The 15,795-nt window shown below is 40.1% G+C and overlaps 1 protein-coding gene across 1 annotated transcript in view; it reads right to left on the bottom strand.

Annotated features, from left to right (window-relative positions):
- LOC149435475 (natural cytotoxicity triggering receptor 3 ligand 1-like) overlaps positions 1 to 15,795 on the bottom strand; it is a 67,145-nt gene that overhangs the window by 14,826 nt on the left and 36,524 nt on the right. The window contains exons 3-4 of the mRNA XM_089662624.1: positions 14,333 to 14,641; positions 869 to 958 (exon numbers count right to left, since the gene is read on the bottom strand). Of these exons, the coding sequence (XP_089518750.1) occupies positions 869 to 958; positions 14,333 to 14,641 (399 nt within the window). The remainder of the gene's footprint in view (positions 1 to 868; positions 959 to 14,332; positions 14,642 to 15,795) is intronic.

Here is a 15,795-nt window from a genome sequence, read left to right as displayed (position 1 = left end):
AATAAAAGAATAGAAAATAAAAGATTATGAAAAGAATAGGATAGTATACAGTAGAAAGAATATAGCCATCTTTTGAAATTTTACATTTTTTATAGAATATAGCTGTCTTCCGAAATTCACATTTTAAAAAAGAATAGAATAGAAAAAAATATAATAAATCAGAATAAAATAGAAACAAATAGAATAGAAAATTAAGGAATAAAAAAGAAAATAAGACTAGAATAGAAAACAAAAGAAAATTATAGAAAAGAATAGTATAGAAAAGAGAATATAGCCATCTTTTGAAATTTGAATTTCGAATAGAATAGATTAAAATAAAATAGAATAGAAATGTCTTCTGAAATTCACATTTCAAAGAATAGAATAAAGCAGACTAAAATAGAAACAAATAGAATAAAAAATAAAAGAATAGAAAATAAAGGAAATGATAGAAAAGAATAGAATAGTATAGAAAAGAGAATATTCCGATCTTTTGAAATTTGAATTTCAAATAGAATAGAAGAAAATAGAATATAGCTGTCTTGCGAAACAAAATTCACATTTCAAAGAGAATAGAATAAAACAAAACAGAAACAAATAGAATAGAATGAATATAGCCATCTTCCAAAATTCTAATTTTTGTTTTTGATTCAAATTAATTTCCAATTCATTTCACATTTGACTCAATTCGAATACATTGTAAAAAAAAAATGTAATCTGGTTAAACACAAATAAACAAAACTAAATGAAATGAATTTCGTTACAAATGCAATAAAACAAATGAATGTTTTTGTTCTGCACGTCTAATCTGAGGTTATATAACATTTCTAATGACATATACACACCTTGCGGCATTTATTTACTTCCAGATAAAATAGAAAAAACTTACTTTTATTAAAAAAGATCCTCAAACAGTATGTTACACATGAGATTATGAATGCAACTGAAGTAAGAGAACTACTGATCGCTGGATTCTGTCCTATAAAAGAAAAACACAACAGATATTATCTCAGTCCTGCATGTCTGGAGAACCCAACACTTCTATATATACTGACTGTACATTTATCATTGCAGGTGAAGCATTTATTTTACTGGATTTAGGCAGGCCATAGACAGGCCGTTTTTCGGCCGAATTGTCAGCTGCTAAACGAAAAATCAGTTGCCAATGCTGACACCATCGTCCACAAAAAAACGGCAGTTTTTTGTGGATTTTCCAGCATGACCGATAAAAATAAATGAGAAGATCCACGAAAAACATCCGACGGGCTGGCCCCACTAACGGCGTGAATATCGGCCAATTTTTCGTGCGGGCGAAAATTCGGCCGATAAACGACCCGTCTATGGCCTGCATAAAATAGGTAGAATAGGACGCTACTAGTGTTCAAGGTATCCGCTCACTAAATATACACTATACTGCCTGAAGTATTGGCCCCACCCTCCAAATTATTGGATTCAGGTGTTCCAATCCCCTCCATGGACACAGGTGTATACAATCAAGCCCCTAGGCATGCAGACTGCTTCTACAAACATTGGTGAAAGAATGGGTCGCTCTCAGGAGCTCAGTGACTCCAAGCGTGGTCCCATGATAGGTGGCCACCTCGGCAATAAGTCCATCCGTGACATTTCCTGGCTACTAAATATTCCACGCTCAACTGTTAGTAGTATTATAACAAAGTGGAAGCAACTGGGAACAACAGCCACTCAGCAACCAAGTGGTAGGCCACGTCACATGACAGGGCGGGGTCAGCGCATGCTGAAGCGCACAGTGCGCAGAAGTCACCAACTGTCTGCAGAGTCAATAGCTAAAGACCTCCAAACTTGGTGTGGCCTTCAGATGAGCCCAACAACAGTGTGTAGAGAGCTTCATGGAATGGGTTTCCATGCCCGAGCAGCTGCATCCAAGCCTTCCATCACCAAGTGCAATGCAAAGCGTCGGATGCCGTGGTGTAAAGCACGCCGCCACTGGACTCTAGAGCAGGGGAGACGTGTTCTCTGGAGTGACCAATCACGCTTCTCTGTCTGGCAATCCGATGGATCTGTCTGGGTTTGGCAGTTGCCAGGAGAACGGTACTTGCCTGACTGCATTGTGCCAAGTGTAAAGTTTGGTGGAGGGGGGATTATGGTGTGGGGTTGTTTTTCAGGGGTTGGGCTTGGCCCCCTAGTTCCAGTGAAAGGAACTCTTAAGACAACATTTTGGACAATTTCATGCTCCCACCTTTGTGGGAGGAGTTTGGGGATGGCCCCTTCCTGTTTCAACATGACTGCGCACCAGTGCACAAAGCAAGGTCCATAAAGACATGGAGGAGTCAGTTTGGGGTGGAGGAACTTGACTGGCCTGCACAGAGTCCTGACCTCAACCCCAAAGAACACCATAATGAATTAAAGTGGAGACTGCGAGCCAGGCCTCCTCCCCCGACATCAGTGCCTGACCTGACAAATGTGCTTCTGGAAGAATGGTCCAACCTTCCCATAGACACCCTCCTAAACCTTGTGGACGGCCTTCCCAGAAGAGTTGAAGCTGTTATAGCTGCAAAGGGCGGGGCCAACTCAATATTGAACCCTACGGACTAAGAATGGGAGGCCATTAAAATTCATGTGCGTGGAAAGGCCGGCGGCCCAATACTTTTTGCAATATAGTGTAGGTGTGGTCCCAGTAACCAAGCACTACTTATCAACAAAGAGAAGTTTTTGTGAACTAGATGTCCACCAGAAAGCGGTTACATTAGGGGACCAATGTGGTAAACCATATGTGAGTATTTTACAAAACTGCATTTATTGATTACAATATTAAATATATGTGCATATAGATGTTGTTATATGAAACCATGATTCATTTATAATAAAAAGAGATTAATATAGTCCCAGATAAGGAGTCTTCCAAAAACAAAATTAGTATATATCAGAAATACTCCATAAGGTGATAAAGAAGTCCACCAAGTAGCCAAACTGGTCAGGTGAGAAAATAGCAAATTCCTTGTAGTAATGGTGCGCCGCCAGTCAATCTTAATCTGCTGTTATGCAACCTCCGCACATCTCGCGTGTGCGGCTGAAAACAGTAAAACCCCACTACAGGACAATTTTACAATATCCAATAATGGATTGTAGAACTGTAAAAAAGAAAAAACATCACGTTTCCTATGCACTATTACATTCTGTCTAGAATATGTAAAAAACTAGGAGATAAGAGTCCATAAGTCCCCATTTTCTTGAAGCCTAAAGACCTCAATAGGTTATTGTTTCCAAAACCTTACTATTACAATTTGCTGTATGATCCATTTTCAGGTAAGTATTTGAACAGAAATCACACAAAATAAACTCTATATATAAACGACCTACACACATATATATATATATATATATATATATATATATATATATACAAGCCTCAGGTGAATAATGGATAATAAGACAACACATATATCTTGAGTAAAAATGCTTAATAATAAAATCATAAAATATGGACATTAAAATCAAACATGTCAGGTGGCTCATTAGGGGGTCATCATCCCCCTCAAGAGATTATACTCTATTATTATTGACATGTACAATCGTATATACCTTAATGGGTCCGACTATAAAACAAATAAAAATACCCATACATGGTAAAACCACTCTAAAAAGACTAATTCTGTAGGTTAGGATATATGTAAAAAAAATTTTTTTAAAATATGTAAAGTAAATTTATATTATCCTTGATGCATTAAAAATTTCAGGCGGTTCCCCACTAGCTGATGGTTATTATCTATCCCAGGCATCAGGAAGGTAAAAATATGTAAAATACTTTATAGATATTCTATCAGCTGTTGTCTATAAAGCAGTTTATATCGAGGTCTACATTAAGGCCCCGAGGAGACAGCGATTTCAGGTCCACTATCCACTTTGTTTCAAGTTGGGATATGGCTCTCCTCTTATGTCCCCCTCTCCAATGCTGTGTAATAGAGTCAATAGCTACAAATTTCAATGTTGTAGGATCCCTATCATGGTGATCCCTGAAATGCCTTGAAAGGGAATGGTATTTGAACCCCTTTTTTATGTTGTTAAAATGCTCTCTCAGGCGGTCCCTCAGACGTCTTGTAGTCCGCCCTACATATTGAAGCCCACAGGAGCATTCTAAAAGGTAAACAGTATCTGTGCTGTTACATGTGATCAGTGGTTTGATGGTATAACCTTTCCCCGTTACATTAGACTTAAATTCCTTCATCTTACTTTTATGGATGCCATTAAAACGATAAGCAACACACTTGTTGCACGGGTAAAAGCCTACTAATCCAAATGTTGAAGACATGCCCTTAGGCGGGTCCACCACATTAGGGGCTATTGTCAGTCTTAGTGGTGTAGATTTTCTAAAGGAAATTTCAGGGAAGGCTGGGATCACATCCCCCAGAACAGGGTCACTTTTCAAGACAGACCAATTTCTCTTAATAATTTTTGTTACGTCTCTGTATTGTATAGAAAAGTCGGTAATAAACGGGCAGAATCTCTCAGGTCTAACTTTTCTATTTGTTGTCAATAGATCCGCCCTATTTAAATGTACGACTTCACAAATGGCCTGGTCAAGGGCCTTTGTGTCATACCCCTTTTCCACAAATCTGCCTTTGAGTATATTGGCCTGACACAAATAATCAGACAGGTTTGTGCAATTTCTCCTTATTCTGAGAAATTGACCCTTTGGAATGTTACTTAGCCACGTAGGGTGGTGGCAACTGTCCGTGGGAATAAAGGTGTTTCTATCCGTTGCTTTAAAAAATGTTTTCGTAGTGATATTGTTGCCATTATTAATTAAAACCAAATCTAAAAAATTAATCTCTTTGAGATTATAATTGTAAGATAATTTAATATTTAATTTATTGTCATTTAGAGTGGTAAAAAAATTTTTTAAAGAAAATTCGTCTCCTTGCCATAAAAGAAATACATCGTCTATGTATCTCCTATAAAAAATAAGGGAGGGCCATTCACGAGAGTATATCAGCTCTTCCTCCCACCTGGCCATAAACAGGTTGGCCAGGCTGGGGGCAAATTTTGCCCCCATAGCGACACCCGTAATCTGTAAGTAATAAAATATGATCGAACCAGAAATAGTTCCGGTGCATGGCAAATGCTAATAGTTCTAAGATAAATTCTTTCTGGTGCCTGGGTATAGAATCTGTAGTGTCTAAATAAAATTGTGCCGCCTCCATACCATCTTTGTGATTTATGTTACTATATAAAGAAGACACATCGGCTGTAACCAGATATGTGTCCTCATTTATTACCACATTACTTAGATCTAAGAGAGTTTGTTTGGTATCTCTTAAGTACGCTGGCGTAGTTTTAACTAACGGTTGCAAAAATATATCGATATATTCACCAATGCGTGAATTAAGAGATCCGATACCGCTAATGATCGGTCTCCCTGGGGGACAGACCGGATCCTTATGGATCTTAGGGAGACAGTACATTATCGGAAGTCTAGGTGCAGCTGGGCAGAGAAAAGCCTTCTCTTTATTATTAATGATTCCTCTGTCAAAACCCTTTTTTATTATCCCTTTGAGATCTGTCTTATTGGGCAGTGGGTTATTTGGGAGTGACTTGTATGTTTCGCGATCATTGAGTAATTTATATACCTGAGTCATATAGTCCTCCTTGTCCATAATGACCACGCCACCCCCTTTGTCAGCTGGTCTTATAACCAGATCTTTGTTGGCCAGAAGGGATTTGATACTGGTATTCATTTTCTGCTGATGATATATATTCCTTACTCTCAATTTATCCAAGTCCTTTAACACCATATTCTTAAAGGTGTTATTGTGTGCATGCGCAGGCGGGTTGAAAAGAGATGCGTTTTTTAAACCCGAATTATTAGTGCTGGCTTGTGTGCAATTAATCACCTCCCTTGCAGGTGGAGTCATCAAAAAATATCTTTTAAGTGACAGTCTACGGATAAATCTATGTACATCAATATATGTGTTAAATTTATCTAATCTTTTCTTAGGGGCAAATTTCAACCCTTTATTCAATAGTTCTATCTCTTCCTCTGCAAGGGACCTCTTACTCAGATTAAAAATACCATCCTTCTTTACACTTTCCTTTTTTTGTGATCTATTGTTCCTTTTTCCTCCTCGTTTTCCTCTGTGCGTATGCTTCTTTTCCGGGTTGGGCCTGCCCCTAAAAAATGATTCGGTTGAGGAATAGGAGTGGTAGGTGCCGGATTGGTTTGGAAACTGGAAGTACGTTGTCTTTGATTATCAACCTGGTAATTAGGTGGGTAATGTGGGTTCCGATTACCATGATTATATGGTTTGTTATTATACGGCCTTGTCATGTGATCCTGAGGGCCGACATAACCCTTATTTCCTGGGGATCTCCAATTAGATTGGTTAGGACCCTTATAGTAGTCTGGATAGTAATTATATTCATTTCTTGGGTGGTCTCTCCATGAAACCCTTCTTTGTCTCATCTGTCTATTATCTGAATTTTCATAACTAGGGTAGTAAGGTCTATCATTAGGGTAATGATCTAAGGGATGGGATCTATAATCCCTATTCCCAATCTCATTATCATCATAATCATACAGACTATCGTATTTGTTATAGGTGGTGACATTGTAGTCATAATTGATTTTTTTATGTTTCTGTTTATCCTGTTTTTGTTTATGAAATCGAGGTTTAGAAGTGTTAGGGGTTCTATTCGGGGTATATGTTGGTTTAATCCAGTGTTTCTCAACTCCAGTCCTCATGGACCCCCAACAGGTCATGTTTTCAGGATTTCCCTCAGATGAAACAGCTGTGGTAATTACTAAGGCAGTGAAACTGATCAAATCACCTGTGCAAAATAATGGAAATCCTGAAAACATGACCTGTTGGGGGTCCATGAGGACTGGAGTTGAGAAACACTGCTTTAATCTCAATATTTGTATTACTATTATTCTCTATTGTATCGTGTGGGTCATTTTTGTTCAATTCCTCATTACTTTGCCACCTGAACACTGTATTATTTTTATAATCTGTAACATCTCTGTTGTACTTTTTCTTTTTCTTGTATCTTTGTTCCTTTTCGGTTTTATCTAATAGATTTTTTAATCTATCAGATTCAGTTTTATAATCACTCTTATCCATAATTGGTAATAGTTTTTCCCGGGTTTTGTTTATCTCATTGTCTAAATATGCAAGTTTCTTTTTTTTCCTTATAACCAGAAACTTGAGTAAATCCAACCCCATGTTATTGAAAAAAGTGAACCATTCTGTTGCACTATTGATATCCCCATTCTCAGGAGGGATATCCCATCTGAGGGATCTTGGTACTAATCCCTCCTTGATATATTTCTCAAGGAGGGTAATGTCCCATAAGGTTCTTACTTCTGCAGTAGCATGGTTAGTTAAATGCACAAAAATTCCATGAAGATCACTATCCATGGTGTCCTCGACAAAGACATCATCAGTGATAATTGATCTCTTGGATCTCATCTCAAATACATCCATTATGGAAAGCAGTGCAGCTCAATTCTATAATCAAGGTGAATGCAATGTAAATAAAACAAAATGAATGAGCGCAACTGGATTAGTTAGGTAGAAAAAATGAAATAAAATGACAAGCTGCTAGCATAAAAGGTATACCTCAGCACCTCAGTAACAGATTTAAAACATAGAATATGCAGCGCTAGATGTTGTTATATGAAACCATGATTCATTTATAATAAAAAGAGATTAATATAGTCCCAGATAAGGAGTCCTCCAAAAACAAAATTAGTATATATCAGAAATACTCCATAAGGTGATAAAGAAGTCCACCAAGTAGCCAAACTGGTCAGGTGAGAAAATAGCAAATTCCTTGTAGTAATGGTTTTATAATGTGCTTACCAGAACTACATACAAACTGCGCGTTGTATGTATATAATCTGTAGAAAACATCAGGGTCTGGTCACCGGTATGATGTCATCAGAACGCCTTGGCGGACTCTCAGAGATGATATTTAGTCACGCTCCCGGTCCACCTCAGGACTCACCAATGGGTCCACCGTCGCTCAGACACTAGATGTCGATCCACCTTAAGGAGGCTCGTGTAATAACAAGCCAGGGAAGCAAGATGGTGCTAATAGTGTGATATAGCCTTTATTAAGTAAAATCCAAAAATATTCAAAAAGAAGCACTCACATCAGAGCATAATATCCTGTAGGTAATCCATAAGCATCAAAAAGCAAGGTCAGCGTCGCATTGAGGGATTCCCCTGACATGTTTCGTGTAAATCACACGTTTTCAAAGGGGTGAATCCACTCAATGGGACGCCATGTAATAAAGACAACACATATATCTTGAGTAAAAAAATTAGAAGAATAAGAATATGGTGTTAAAGGACTTGGATAAATTGAGAGTAAGGAATATATATCATCAGCAGAAAATTAATACCAGTATCAAATCCCTTCTGGCCAACAAAGATCTGGTTATAAGACCAGCTGACAAAGGGGGTGGCGTGGTCATTATGGACAAGGAGGACTATATGACTCAGGTATATAAATTACTCAATGATCGCGAAACATACAAGTCACTCCCAAATAACCCACTGCCCAATTATAAGACAGAGCTCAAAGGGATAATAAAAAAGGGTTTTGACAGAGGAATCATTAATAAGAAAGAGAAGGCTTTTCTCTGCCCAGCTGCACCTAGACTTCCGATAATGTACTGTCTCCCTAAGATCCATAAGGATCCGGTCTGTCCCCCAGGGAGACCGATCATTAGCGGTATCGGATCTCTTAATTCACGCATTGGTGAATATATCGATATATTTTTGCAACCGTTAGTTAAAACTACGCCAGCGTACTTAAGAGATACCAAACAAACTCTCTTAGATCTAAGTAATGTGGTAATAAATGAGGACACATATCTGGTTACAGCCGATGTGTCTTCTTTATATAGTAACATAAATCACAAAGATGGTATGGAGGCGGCACAATTTTATTTAGACACTACAGATTCTATACCCAGGCACCAGAAAGAATTTATCTTAGAACTATTGGCATTTGCCATGCACCGGAACTATTTCTGGTTCGATCATATTTATTACTTACAGATTACGGGTGTCGCTATGGGGGCAAAATTTGCCCCCAGCCTGGCCAACCTGTTTATGGCCAGGTGGGAGGAAGAGCTGATATACTCTCGTGAATGGCCCTCCCTTATTTTTTATAGGAGATACATAGACGATGTATTTCTTTTATGGCAAGGAGACAAATTTTCTTTAAAAAATGTTTTTACCACTCTTAATGACAATAAATTAAATATTAAATTATCTTACGATTATAATCTCAAAGAGATTAATTTTTTAGATTTGGTTTTAATTAATAATGGCAACAATATCACTACGAAAACATTTTTTAAAGCAACGGATAGAAACGCCTTTATTCCCACGGACAGTTGCCACCACCCTACGTGGCTAAGTAACATTCCAAAGGGTCAATTTCTCAGAATAAGGAGATCTTAGCCTACAGAATTAGTCTTTTTAGAGTGGTTTTACCATGTATGGGTATTTTTATTTGTTTTATAGTCGGACCCATTAAGGTATATACGATTGTACATGTCAATAATAATAGAGTATAATCTCTTGAGGGGGATGATGACCCCCTAATGAGCCACCTGACATGTTTGATTTTAATGTCCATATTTTATGATTTTATTATTAAGCATTTTTACTCAAGATATATGTGTTGTCTTATTATCCATTATTCACCTGAGGCTTGTATATATATATATATATGTGTAGGTCGTTTATATATAGAGTTTATTTTGTGTGATTTCTGTTCAAATACTTACCTGAAAATGGATCATACAGCAAATTGTAATAGTAAGGTTTTGGAAACAATAACCTGTTGAGGTCTTTAGGCTTCAAGAAAATGGGGACTTATGGACTCTTATCTCCTAGTTTTTTACATATTCTAGACAGAATGTAATAGTGCATAGGAAACGTGATGTTTTTTCTTTTTTACAGTTCTACAATCCATTATTGGATATTGCAAAATTGTCCTGTAGTGGGGTTTTACTGTTTTCAGCCGCACACTCGAGATGTGCGGAGGTTGCATGACAGCAGATTAAGATTGACTGGCGGCGCACTTCCGGGTACACGCTGAGCCAATGGAGATCGTGGCGTGTGACGTCAGTTGCGCACGCGCGATCGTGGCGTGTGACGTCATTCGCGCACGCACTATCGCGGCGTGTGACATCATTTGCGCACGCGCGATCGTAAACGGCGGCGCGAGGCGCGTACTGCGCAGGTGCCACTGTCTCTTTATTACATGGCGTCCCATTGAGTGGATTCACCCCTTTGAAAACGTGTGATTTACACGAAACATGTCAGGGGAATCCCTCAATGCGACGCTGACCTTGCTTTTTGATGCTTATGGATTACCTACAGGATATTATGCTCTGATGTGAGTGCTTCTTTTTGAATATTTTTGGATTTTACTTAATAAAGGCTATATCACACTATTAGCACCATCTTGCTTCCCTGGCTTGTTATTACACGAGCCTCCTTAAGGTGGATCGACATCTAGTGTCTGAGCGACGGTGGACCCATTGGTGAGTCCTGAGGTGGACCGGGAGCGTGACTAAATATCATCTCTGAGAGTCCGCCAAGGCGTTCTGATGACATCATACCGGTGACCAGACCCTGATGTTTTCTACAGATTATATACATACAACGCGCAGTTTGTATGTAGTTCTGGTAAGCACATTATAAAACCATTACTACAAGGAATTTGCTATTTTCTCACCTGACCAGTTTGGCTACTTGGTGGACTTCTTTATCACCTTATGGAGTATTTCTGATATATACTAATTTTGTTTTTGGAGGACTCCTTATCTGGGACTATATTAATCTCTTTTTATTATAAATGAATCATGGTTTCATATAACAACATCTAGCGCTGCATATTCTATGTTTTAAATCTGTTACTGAGGTGCTGAGGTATACCTTTTATGCTAGCAGCTTGTCATTTTATTTCATTTTTTCTACCTAACTAATCCAGTTGCGCTCATTCTTATGTTTTATTATATGTGCATATAGAGTTCAAAATATGAATCTAAAAACAATAAACCAAAGCCAATATCCATCACCTCACCCCAGACAACGTTTTCTGTCCCCCTTAAAATGAACTTAAACATGACGTCACAGAATGGCCATATAGATAAGAGTATAGGAGACCAGACAACGGCTTACACCGGTCATCTGTCCGGTCACTACTCAGAGTATTATGGGATAGTCCCCCTATTTTGGATAGTCAAAGATGGGAGTGGTGCAAAGTATTTAGGGAATGGTAGGCAGTCGAGTGGCTGTGTGAATGCAGCTTGCACCAGGTGGATGCCCTGCTGTGAAGAGTCCTCAACTGTAATGAATTCGTTCTCCAGAAAGCTCATTTGTTGTTACAAGTCCCACGACTTCTATCACTGGATTCATTGTACAGTCTTATGGTGGGAGACTGAAGAGACATCTAGTGGTAGGCAGTTCAGAACAGGTGAAGTTCTCAGCGAGGCAGTAACGGCAGTAGTTCATGAGCAGAGTACAACCCCCCCTCCAAACCCCCCTCCTAGCACAATGCCCCCTAATCCTCACTTTTAGCACAAGTTCCCCATATCACAAATTCCCCCCTCTTAACACAATCCCCCCAAACCTCCTCCGTAGTACAAATCCCCCCTCCTATCACAAATCCCCTCTCCTAGCACAAATTCCCCCCCAATCTCCTGTCCTATCACAAATCACACACACACACACATTCCCCCACCCCTAATCCCCTTTTCTAATACAAATCCCCCCAATCCCCCCTCCCAGCACCAATCCTCTTCCTTGAATCCCCCCACCTAGGACAAATTCCCCCATATCCCTCCTCTAGCAAAACCCCCTCCAATTTCCCCTTCCCAGCATTAAATCATCCAACCTTACCAACCCCCTTCGCCTTTTAACACTCAGCAGCCAGGCACAGTGCCCATGGAAAGACCGGCTTGGGGGGACCACATCTAAAATCTGGGGGGGGGGTTCCTACCCCAGCACCCCCCTAGATCCAGCCATGGCGGTGAGTATGGAAACCAGCAGCGTTGGCTGCTTCCCTAGGAGGTTGTGTGCCCTAGGTGGCTGCCTAGTTTGCTTAGTGGTATCACCGGCCCTGCTTGTTGTCCCCATCAACCTAGAGGCAATCTGTCTTGTGGGGGAGGAGGCAATATTGCCAGATATGGTTCAGGAGGAGGGAGGGGACATATGCACACTGCCAGTCCCCTCCATTGCTGGCCAGCCTGGATAAGGGTCTGATATAAGGTCAGTGTGGGGTACTCCTCAAAATTAATGCCAGATACTTAAACAGGGGATAAAGGTTTTCAACAGCAATAAAGTGCCGCGCTTCACCTATGATTTAAACCAAATCAAACCATATAAACATCTCTTAATAAGTGTCCATGTGCTGATAGTCCTATATAGTTGTATATCTTCTCAGATGCTTAAATTCCAAATGACTTCTTGGAACACCCCGTGCTTCTGTACACTGCTAACCAATAAACGTGTCTGTACACCTTCACCGGATGTGCTCTCACCGGAGTCTTGTAAAGTAACTCCAATATGATACTTCGAACACGGATCCTCCAACCCCTTGTGTGTAGCCAGCTGTCTTATGAATGTTGTGACATCAAAGCCCCTCTCCTACGCTAACTTTCTCTGTTGTCCATGGGCCTCCCAATACAGCTGTACTTCCCCTGATAGCAGAATCCTCCTCGTTCCTCTTCCAGTTCCCTCGTAGGACAGGAGAGTGTGATACAGCTGGCTGCACAGTAGTGGTTGGACGATCCGTACCATTCGGAGTATCATATTGGAGTTACTTTACAAGACGCACTTTAATACAACACACACGTGAGTGGAAAACTGGATATTGTTTATCAATAAATGTCTTATAAGGATAAAGCTCTATGTTTTGGTCATGTCTTTTCAGTGCATATTTGAAAGAGGAGGAGAGCTGAGAGGAGGAGATTCATGCCCATTGGACATCAGTCCATATAAGGGACATGGGCCATTTATGACCTCACCTAGTGGTTTGGTCATATACATCAGGAGAGAGCACATCCGGTGAAGGTGTACAGACATGCTTATGGTTAGCAGTGTATAGAAGCACGAGGTGTTCCAAGAAGTCATTTGGAATTTAAGCATCTGAAGATATACTATATTTCCCCAAGTATTGGGCCGCTGGCCTTTTTATGCACATGACCTTTAATGGCCCCCCAGTCTTAGTCCGTAGGGTTCAATATTGAGTTGGCCCCGCCCTTTGCAGCTATAACAGTTTCAGCTCTTCTGGGAAGGCCGTCCACAAGGTTTAGGAGGGTGTCTATGGGAAGGTTGGACCATTCTTCCAGAAGCACATTTGTCAGGTCAGGCACTGATGTCGGGGGAGGAGGCCTGGCTCGCAGTCTCCGCTCTAATTCATCCCAAAGGTGTTCTGTGGGGTTGAGGTCAGGACTCTGTTCAGTCCTGTCAAGTTCCTCCACCCCAAACTTGCTCATCTATGTTTTTATGGATCAGTGGTGGCATGCTTTACACCACTGCATCCAACAAAAAGAATAGACTAAAATAGAATAGAAAATAAAGGAAGAGTATAGACTAGAATAGAGAATAATAGAATGGTAAAAAATTTAATAGAATATAGCTGTCTTCCAAAATTCTAATTTAAAAAAATAGAATAGAATAAACTAGAACAGAATATAGCTGTATTTCAAATTTCAGAAAGAATATAATCATATAGAATAGAACTAAACAAAATAGAAAATAAAAGAATAGAATAGAAAAAATCTAGCAATCTTCTGAAATTTGAATTTTGAATAGAATCAGCTATTCTTCACAATGAATTTGGATCGATTAAATATTTTCGATTATGAATTTTATTCCAATTTTAATTCAGTTTGAATCCATTGGAAAAATGTGAATCTGGTTGAAAGCAAATAAACAAAACAAATTTTGTTATGAATGCAACAAAATGAAATTAGTAACTTAATAAAATGATCCGAAACTAAACAAAACTAATGATTTTGTTCTGCACATGTCTAGACTTTAGTGGGAGTGCCTGAAAATGATTTTTTTAAAACATAAATAACTCTCTCCTCCTGCTAGTAACTAGCTTTCCATTGGCTGAAAAAAAAATGCCCAAGCCTGAACACATCTGAAAAAAAAAAACATACAGGAAAAAAAAACACTCCAAAATTGCTTGTAAACGCTTTTCCTGGGGAGTGAATGCAGCCCAAGTATTTTGTGTTTTGGAAACATCACACTGAGAAATCTCTGGATCTAATCTGAAAGATCTGGGATTTGTGGAAGGCAGTCGGAGCCGAATTCTGCTGATATCCTATTCTAAGGCTACTTACTTGGCATGGTAACATTGAGAGTCATTTCCTCCTCCAGGGATCTGTGGCTGACAACACAGAATAATACATCTCCGGGTTCAACATCGGTAGACAGCCTCACAATCAGCACACTGGTCTCATTAAATGTCCCATCGCTGTTCCTGCATAGCGCAGACACATCTCTATCCAAAGATGAGTTCCAGCTGGTACTGGATTTAACCCATCGGATCTTCACAGCTTCTGGGTAAAAATTGCTGACTTCACAACGGACAGATCCCTTAATTCCATCTTCAATCTGTTTATCATGGCTCAGAGCCATCTGCGGTTTAACTGTACAAGGAAAGACACAATTATTCATTATTTCTATACTAAAGGCTGATTTTTGCTGGTTCATAAATCTGCATTTATTGGATCAGTGGATCGCGGGTGCAATGTCAGGCTCCTGCACATGCTGCCTACAGCTCTCTGCCTGTACCCCTGTATGATGGACAGACAGTTCCCGAAACTGTAGGCAGTGTGAATGCCACCATAGTATCAGCATATCTATAGTTCAGACAGGACTTGTAGTTTATTTATTCAGTGTCAGAGCTTTTACCTAGTTACTGGCAGTGACTCTACCATTCAAGCTGACGATGGGGCCTGCAGAACACGAAGATACGGCTGACCAAACCATGACTGTGCTGCCACCATGCTTTACCCAGGGTCATATTTACCAAAAGGCAAACAAGGCATTTGGCTCGGGCAGCATTTTTCAGGGGGGCATTGGCATTCTTCAGGGGGGCAGCGCCCCCCACTTTGCTTCCTGTGTGTGTCCCTGTCCAGCTCCTCCCGCCCCCTACTCTGCTGATAGAATGATGAGGTGTAGAATGAAGGAGGTGGGCAGGGATGTCTACACCCCTGATGAAGGAGGAGGTCGGGGATGTCTATATCCCTGATGAAGGAGGTGGTCAGGGAATGTCATTACCCCTGATGAAGGAGGTGGTCAGGGATGTCTATACCCCTGATGAAGGAGGTGGTCAGGGATGTCTATACCCCTGATGAAGGAGGTGGTCAGGGATGTCTATACCCCTGATGAAGGAGGTGGTCAGGAATGTCTATATCAGTGGTTGTCGGGGATTTTTATATCCCTGAACAAGGATCAAGCATCTCAGGAAGAACTGATGACAGTGTTGTCTTCCACATCAGACCTTCAAGGTGAGTCCAGTATGGCGCTCTGACATCAAACTATACACAATGTGTAAACAAATATAATTAAATAATGTAAAAAAGTTAATAAAAAACACATGTGCAGACAAATGCTGAGCTGTGCACACCTTTATCCCCAGGAAGATCATCCCAGATCACACACACACACACTGCTGTGCTCTCACCTGGAGGAGAAGATCCACCTCCATCATACAGCTCATTGCTCAGTGACTGCCAATGACAGATGCCCGCCCGGGCCACCATCCCACCACGATCAGCTGTGTAGGATGCATGAGATA

This window comes from Staurois parvus, unplaced genomic scaffold, assembly GCF_062004578.1.
Source record: "Staurois parvus isolate SC_StPar_1 unplaced genomic scaffold, SC_StPar_1.0 ptg001505l, whole genome shotgun sequence".
Classification (NCBI taxonomy): domain Eukaryota; kingdom Metazoa; phylum Chordata; class Amphibia; order Anura; family Ranidae; genus Staurois; species Staurois parvus.
Note: the sequence above shows the minus strand (reverse complement) of the source record. Positions and strands in the feature narration are given on the sequence as shown.